This window comes from Sprattus sprattus, assembly GCF_963457725.1.
Source record: "Sprattus sprattus genome assembly, chromosome: 1".
NCBI classification, from domain to species: Eukaryota; Metazoa; Chordata; class Actinopteri; order Clupeiformes; family Clupeidae; genus Sprattus; species Sprattus sprattus.
This window is the reverse complement of record NC_137920.1, coordinates 62,734,767-62,743,517: the sequence shown is the minus strand read 5'-3', so window position 1 is coordinate 62,743,517 and position 8,751 is coordinate 62,734,767. Positions and strand designations below refer to the sequence as shown.

Genomic DNA, 8,751 nt, shown 5'->3' with positions numbered 1-8,751 from the left:
TCTCTCCCTCCCTCTGTTTTTCAGGAACACTTCAACCCGGAGTGCCGCTTCAAAGAGAGCGTGTTTGAGAACTACTACGTCACCTACTCCTCCATGCTGTACAGGCAGAGCCAGTCAGGCCGCTCGTGGTACATCGGCATCAACCGCGACGGCCGGGTCATGAAGGGCAACCGCGTGAAGAAGACCAAGGGTGCCGCCCACTTCCTGCCCAAAGTCATTGAAGGTCAGGCTCCCCGGCGGTGACTCACGGTTGTGGTTCCGCTCCAGGCGTTTAGCCACGGCGGGTGGTGGTGGAGGGTGAGGGGTAGGATGAGGAGAAAGCTCCGACCCTCCAGCCGCCTAGGGGATTGCTGTCTGCTCAAAGGGTTTATGTGGAGCCTTTGATGCGATTAATTGATCGTTTGGAAGCATTAATTGGCTGTAATGGTCGCCGCACCTGGCTGTGCAAGCGTTAATCGCAGGTTGGCTGCAGAGGTTAGGCAGAAATTCGAAGTCAAGCGGAAGTCATGAATAGTTAATCACCCTTTGCAAGAGGGTTTTTTGTTCTCATTTTGTGGCTTTGGCTATCGCTAAAGCTGTGTTTACAGCGCAAGGAATATAAAAACGTGTGCCCTCCAAACAACACTGATCAAGATTAATGTGACAAATCACAACTGCAACACTGAGGTAAACCAGCTCTCGGAAGAAAACATTTTAGCGCCAGAGCATGGCTGAAACATTCCCATCACAATGTATGCTAAAGTGGCATTTTACGGCTGACCTTTATTGAATCGGAGAGGTGACTGACGGCAAATCTTGCAAATTCTGGCCCAGCGCAAACATGAAATAATGAGAACTGCACTCATGCTGATGCTGCCCTCACCCGCGTGAGAAGCCAACAGTTAAATAAAACATTTGCCGACTGCATGTTTACACTGGGAACCACACAAAATGCTTTGTTTGTAAAACTGACGTGGTGGGGGGAAAATCAGCTCAGCTCTTGTATCAAGCCAGATCAACATAATTTCCCCTATGGGGCTCAAATTTGGCCAAACCAGCAACGATGACATGATAACAATACATGAGAAATGTTTTGCTGTGTTTGTGAAAACAACTTTCCTCATTTTATAAGTTGATGATGAGGATGGCAATGAGGTAATCAGTCTGGCAACAGCAGAGATTCTGTTGTTTGTTTACATCAATTTATTTTCCCCTCGACATGTCCCAGGGTATTATCATCATGCTTACCTAATTTTGTCCAGCTTTGGTCTACCTGAGAAAACTGTGAGTATCAATGAGTATCCATGTATTAGTATGAGTACAGGTTACACCCAGCACCACATATTGGCAGACACCACTAAAATGCATAAATGCACGCTAGTCTTGGTGAAGGGGCACAGAAACCACATTGCTTATTTACTTGGTGTATTGAGTATTATTTCAGTAAACCAAAAAGTACCTCATTGTATTTCGGCAGGAGACTGAGCCCAGATTAAACAAAGCTATGCTTACTAGGGATGGGTATCGTTTGGGTTTTTTCCGATACCGGTACATAACCGATACTTTTAAAACGATACCGGTGCCTAAACGGTGCCAGAACCGATACTTTTTTTTTTTTTTTAATTAAAGACATTAGGCTTATTAATTGCCAAGGCAAATAGTTTTCTTCAAATTTAACAATATATTAACTGTTTAAGGTATACTATAAATAAAAATAAATACAAAACACTTGACTTCAAACCTTTTAACTTCAACTATGAACAATTTATTAACTTATAACAACTGTTTAGTATACTTAAATAAATATAAATAAATACATAACACACTCTGTACACACACTTCACACTTCAGTAATACTTTTGCAGAAATATGAGCATGTTTGCCTTTATTAATTATTAATATTAATTAGTTTGCATTTATTTAATCCCACTGGTTTCGTGAATGTGTACTGCCCCTTTAAGAGTTTAGCTTCAGAGCCTCTTTAGTTCTCTCCCCATTTACACGCAATTTTGTTGTTGCATATGCTGCACGTCGCGTTGTTTGAATCTTTTTGTGCGAAATACAGCCACACTTTTGATCGTTTACCTTTCGACATTTTCTCCGTTATATTGATGGCTAGCTCTGTTTGTGCTTGCTCTGTGCAAGGCTGCCTGCTCTTCGCTGTCAGACTGTTGCAATGTTATTGTAGCGTCCGAGTGCTCTCTTAAGAACTCACATTGAGAAGGAATATCTTTGGATGAGACGGTAGCTCTCCGTTTAATAAAGCGTATCCAACTTCTGCTTAGAACAACCACACTTATCTTGAAACCGAAACCACACGCAAGTCAACCCATTACCATGGCAACTATTCAACACAAATCTCGTTTCCACTAGTCCCATACGGAATGCAGCGTGAGCGACACAGGCGAGAGTCTACATTGGGAGATGGAGCAGTTCTATATGTGCCCCACGAAATCTGTTAGCAACACAAAAAAGTATACAGATCGTACTCAGAAAGATCTACGCCACTAACGTTACATCTCGTTAGCTATCGCTAGTTTTGTTAAATTATAAAAATTTAAATTAAAAAAAAAAGGAAAACACCGAAATCTGCGTTGCATTTCGGTCCGGGTAGGTATCGGTTGTATGGAACCGGTGCCGTATTGGTACCGGTTCTCGGTACCCAACCCTAATACTTACAGTGGTACACAGGGGGTGGTCGGTTCGATCCCCGACCAGTATGAAAAATGTGGGCGGGGGAAGTGGTAGACCACTGCTCTCACATGCCCACATCCACGGCTGAAGTGCCCTTGAGCAAGGCAACTAACCCCGATCACTGCTCCCCGGGCGCCGCCAATGGCAGCTCACTGCTCCGGGTTAGTGTGTAACCTCACTTCACTGTGTGTGTGTGTCACTTCCCTGGATGGGTTAAATGCAGAGGTGAATTTCAGAGTGTGTGTCTACACCACCTCTGCCATAGAGAGGACTTTCACTTTTTCACAGTCCTTCTTCAGTGGTCATACAATGGGTTTTAGACCAGCATAGGCTGACGGTGATTTAGGGACTTGGTATGACGATGCCCTAAAACGATGTCCGTGTCCTGCTCCTCTGTCCTCTCCACAGTCGCCATGTACAAGGAGCCTTCGCTGCACCAGCTGGCCGGCGAGCTGAGCCCTCCGTGCAAGACAGTGAAGACGTCTGACACGCCATCGAAACAGAACGGAAAGAAAGAGGCCCCAAAAGCAGACGCATCATAACACAGGGGCCCCTGGCCAGGGGTAGGGGCAGCAGTGACACAGAGAAACTCAATCTCCCACGATGCACTGGGAGGTAGGAGCAGCAGCAGCAGCAGTGGCGGCGGCAACCGCAGCAGCGGCCAAACAACTGGAGATGCGCCGGCCTCACGTGGGGCAACCAGGCGCTACGAAAGAAGGTCACCAGGACCGAGCCGACATCAACCGAGAACGGGCGGTGGAGAGAGATGAAAAGAGACAACTCTGTTGCCGTGGAGAACCCCGCCCCGGAGCAGGCTAGCAGCACCCAGGCCCTGTGGGGCCCGCAGAACAGACACCAGACTCCCGATCTCCCTTGCTCTTGTCACTCACTCTAACTCGTCTGCCCTGCGCCCTGGCCCCTCCATCCCAATGCCTGCACCGCACCTCCCAGCGCTCTCCAGCACCCAGCACAGGTCTACAGCCTGGTTCCGTTTCTTCTGTCTCAGACAACAGGAGAAAATGTTTTTTTTTTTGTTTTTATTATTCTTTTCTGTTCATTCTTTTTATATTCATTTAATCTAACTGACAAGTCTGAAAATTCAATAAGTGTACACACAAGCCAGGGAATTGATGGTGAAGTGAAAGCTCAGTGATGATCAAGGGATCATTCATTGCCATTTTGCACGCATTATTTAGTTGCTGATCCCCCCCTCAACCCTAACCTCCCTGGATGTGTGAATGTGCTTTGCATGAATGCAGATGGGTTTCGTGTCAATAAACTTGTGTGGTAGAGAGTGTGTATGTGCTAGTGTGTGTGTATGTGTGTGAGGCGGAGAGAGAGACAGAGGCACTGTGTGTGTGTGTGTGTGTGGTGTGTGTGTATGTGTGTGGAGGGTGTGTGTGTGTGTGTGTGTGTGTGTTTGTGTGTGTGTCATAATCATTAGATTAAACCTCTGCTGGTCTGTTCCTCCCTCTGTGAGTAACTATTATCACCGTGGCGACGCCAGTTCTCCACTGTCCGACAAGCCACCAACAAAACCCAGAGCAAATCAGAGCACTATGGTAGAGGAGGGGCAGAGAAAATCAATTTTTATTGGACAGCTTGAACAGGATCTTTTTCTATTGGACAGCAGTGGGAAGATTGATTTCATTTGGACACAAGCCAGAGGAACCAGTTATATTGGTCAGAAAAATGTCATTGGGCAGAACAACAACAAAAAGAAACAACATCTAACCATCAGTCTTTTAGATGTGACCCTGGATTGATACACCCGGAGTATGTTTACCTTTTTTTGTATATCTGTTTGATTCTATACTTCATTTCTTCAGGTTTAGGTGTTATTCAAAAATCAACAAAATTATTAGAAAGGGAATCTATAAGAGTGATTCCACAGCATTTGCTAGTGTGAAGCCAGTAGTGTCGCTGTGATGTCTACAAGGGACAAAGCAATAAGTCATCACTCTTCCAGGCCAAATATCAGCGGAGGGAATTCAGGTTGCACTTGCTCAAAGCGCCTCAGGTTTAGGTCCACCCACACCCCCCCCCCCCCATCAGGAGTATTATTAAGGTGGGATTTAACTGTGTCACACCACAGAAGTATAGAAAGGAACACATCTTTTTCACCACAACCCCCTCTGTCACCATACTGTTTTTCTAGCAGAGGAGATAGTGGAGCAGCCAAAAAACAAAAAAACACAGCTCTAGATTGACAGATGTTTTTTTTTTCTTTCTTTAATTATCATTATTTCTTTTTCTACTTCTCTTTTTCCCTTCCATTTGCCTTTGAAGAAATTCTATCAGGGGATTTGTGTGGAGTTCAGTCATGACAGCTTAAATTATTCACACAGAAGCAGAGGGAAAGGTGGTAGCGACAGCAGCAGCAGCAGCAGCAGCAGCAGCATTAGCGATGGTAGCATTAGCATTAGCATTAGCGGTGGTGGCGCTTTGGAGGCGTCTGTGCAGTCATTGCATCTGGTGTGATTTTTAAGGCTCAGAGTGGAGCTTTTATCTGCACCACTGCTGCTGGCTGAGTAGCTGGTGAATGGTAAATGCAGCTGGGGAGGATTATGGTTTGTGCATTTTTATTAGCCCCACACCGCCCATCACTTCATCCACGGCTGGGGATTGTCAAACTCAACTGCCACCTCCTTTCAAAATTCATGCCCCTCCTCTCCATTTAAAGGCTGACCCTTGTCACCGTTTAATGGGAAAGAAATAGTGACTCCAGGGGCTACTACTTGGTTAGCCCTCATATTTTAAAAGACCTTAACTGTGTCAAATGTGTCCATGATCCCTTCCCTAGCTGTCTTATTTCATTTCCTTTGGTTTCTGGTTTGTTTTCGTTTTCTGTCTTTTTTGGCTCAGCAGGGTTGTCTGTGGTGTTTCTATTTTATCCCTGGGCAGCCATCATTGCCATGAAGCCAGAAGTTAATGCGTGACTTCAAAGCAGCAGGAGAGCGCTTGAGCCACAGAGAGGCTGTTTATTATTCTGAAGACGTTGTGCTGCTTATCCACTTACTGTCCTTATCCAATCCAAACAAAAGAGTCAACTCTGCAGTATGTGGCTGCATGTGTCTCTGTGTATGTGTGTGTGCGTGTTTGTGTATGTGCATGTGTGTGTGTGTGTATGTGTGTGCATGTGTATGTGTGTGTGTGTGAGTAGGTGTGTGTGTGTGTGTGCATGTGTATGTGTGTGTGTTCGCATGTGTGTGTGTGTGTGTGTGTGTGTGTGTGTGTGTGTGTGTGCGTGCGTGTGTATGTGTGTGCGTGCGTGTGTAAGTGTGTGTATGTGTGTGTGTGTGTGTTTGTGTGTGTGTGTGTGAGAGTGTGTGTTCATTTATGTACGGCTGCATGTCGTTTTCTATTTGTATGCTAGGTTGACATCTTGCAGGACTTTTCCCTGCTCTGTCAGTAGAAGTCAAAAAACCAAACATGCATTTAGGAGTCTAGGGAGTCTCCTATGGCCTGCGTGGTAACATCAGGCCCTGCAGCCACTTCCTGTCCGACTGCTTGCATTCTGATTGGCCCCTGGGGCACAACGTGACCTCACGACTGGCTGCAGCTTGTTTCCCTGTTTTTTTTCATGCTGTGGCGGCTCTGCTGTCAGGGCAACCCAACAGAGAGGCTTGAGACGTGTCAACTACCTTTGGCACTATGCTTTAGGGTGTCAACAAGAATGGCAGCACTCATATATGTGTGTGTGTGTGTGTGTGTGTGTGTGTTTATGTGCTTCACACACTCCAAATAAGGCTGTCCCCATGCCTGTGTGCACCACATGACTGCAAGCTGCTTGCAAAACATTATCAAATGAAAACACCAGGTAGACAACGCTTATGTCGGGGTGGAGGTATTAGACAAATGTTCTAGAATGTCGTCAAAATGTTCTGTGAAAGTAGACAAAGGTCAGAGAATGTCGCTGAATGTTTTGAGGAAGTTGTCAGAAGGTGTGCGATTGTAGACAAGAGGGTATGTGACAAGTGTTAGAGGGGTACCAGAGGTACAAGTGGTGGTTGTTGTAGCCCGCTGTTGCGGGGTTGTACTACTGGAAAGATTTGAAGTGTAGGGATACATTAAAGAAGAGAGATTGTTTGGACAAATGTCTGTGAAAGGGAGGATGTATTGTATATTTCTGACAGGTGAAATGACAGAGAAGAAGATGTGAGAAGATGTATGAAGGAGATGTAATTACAATAATGAATTGAGCATAGCAAACGCTACCGCTGAGGGGAAACAAAGTCAAGGCTATGCAATGCCTTTTGCTCATAACTGAGAGCGTAGCAGCAAGGAGAGCCAAGTCCTTTCTGGGTGACAGAGCGGATTGGGAGGCAGAGAGGGTTCTCTGGGGCCCGGCAGGGGGGGGGGGGGAGGAGGGTGGGATGGGGTTGGCTGAGTTGTGAGGGAGGGGGGAGGTCTTGCTACCTGGCTAGGCGGAGGAGGTGCTGCGAAACACAAGGACAAATGTGGTTCACACGCGCCCCCTCTTGTGCGCTCTGAAGTCACGCTCCATTTCTGAGCAATCTCCCCAAACCCTGTCCTGTGTGTCCACTGGCCATTAACCTTCCTCCAGCAGTGTGCGTGAGCGTGTGTGTGTGTGTGTGTGTGTGAGTGAGAGAGAGAGAGAGGAAGAGAAAATGTATGTGTGTGTGTGATAGAGAGAAAGAGAGGAAGAGAAAGTGTGTGTGTGAGTGTTTGTGAGTGAGAATGAGAGCGGGTATGAGAGAGAGAGAGAGAGAGCAAACGAGTGAGAGAGAGGGTGAGGAAAAAGGAGGGAACGATCGATAGACTCAATAAAAGCCAAACTGGAGCGCAATAGTCCAGCATTGAGAGCAATAATTTCCCTGTGCAACTGAGGAGGCCGAGCACACTGGCTGATAATGAACTCTCTCTCTGGGTGTTCCTGTGGAGTCCTCCACGGCTAACCACTGCTGGGTGAGTGTTCCAGAGGAGGGGTCTGTCTCCCCTCTTACCCCCTCTCAGGTTCTCTCTCTTTTCTCTCTCTCTCTCTCTCTCTCTCTCTGTCACTCTCTCTCCCTGTGCCACCTCTCACTCTGCCATCCCAGTTTCATACACATTCCTGAACATCACCAACATCCCACTCAATCGACCCTGGCTGTCAAATACGGCACCCCAGTTTTTATGCCCTCTACCGTCCTTACATGGAATGTCTACTATGATAAAGTAACAGAAAAACAGAGAGAGTGTGTGTGTGTGTGTGTGTGTGTGTGTGTGTGTGTGCGCGCGTGCGTGCGTGCATGTGTGTTGATACAAACACCTATCAGGGATGGTTTTTATTTGGTTAATATTCCAAGCCTTCTTTAAAAGAATGTCTGTAGTACAAGCCTCAAGGTCAGGCCTTCCCATCCATAATATCAGTCTTCCCCATGTTTCATATTTCATTTGACAAGATGAGAAAATGTTTGGATGACAGAAAATAACTCCAGCTATGCATCCCATGGAATCAGGCTGAGGGAAATGATCACATGGGAGAGAAAATACATAATAACAACTAATGCTGCCAGGTATAATGGAAGTATGTTCGGTTTGCTGTGGACAAACGTGTTTGAGCTGTTGTGTACGTGGGTAGTGGTAATATATGAAATGATTGTTATTATAAATGGTTGAGGGCTTTTTTCTGATATGAAACCCAGGGTAAATGTTTTGATGAACAGCATAATTACTGTTTGAATGGTGCTTCCTTGTCCCTGGTTTAATATAAGTATCTAATAATTAATATATATATATATATATATGAATATATATGATATAAAGAATTTGTGAGGTCTTGTATTGATATTTTTTTAAACATTGCTATGTCTTTGTGAATGACATTTTTGAGTGAAGTTGTAATGGTTTCATTTAGTTTCTTGAAATTTGCCCTTTTTTTCTTGATGAAGATTGTTCCTGAGAGGTGTCCTCCAAGTGCTCCTCTCTGAAAAGTGCGTACGTAATGAAAAGCAACGCTGTGTGGTGTGGCGATCCGGACACACCAGGGCAAGCTAACCTGCCAAATGCTCATGCAAGGTGCTTCCTCCTGAAACAGAATTCTGTGCAATAAAAACACAAATAAATGATTTACAG

General features: G+C 45.5%; 1 protein-coding gene across 1 annotated transcript in view; it reads left to right on the top strand.

The window, feature by feature from the left end:
* The window catches only part of fgf11b (fibroblast growth factor 11b), a gene marked incomplete at both ends in the record, with an annotated part of 37,787 nt that extends 34,572 nt beyond the window's left edge, over nt 1–3,215 (top strand). Inside the window, 2 exons of the mRNA XM_080839687.1 lie at nt 25–223; nt 3,082–3,215. Coding sequence (XP_080695813.1) covers nt 25–223; nt 3,082–3,215 — 333 coding nt within the window. The remainder of the gene's footprint in view (nt 1–24; nt 224–3,081) is intronic.
* Between the last annotated feature and the right edge of the window lie 5,536 nt (nt 3,216–8,751).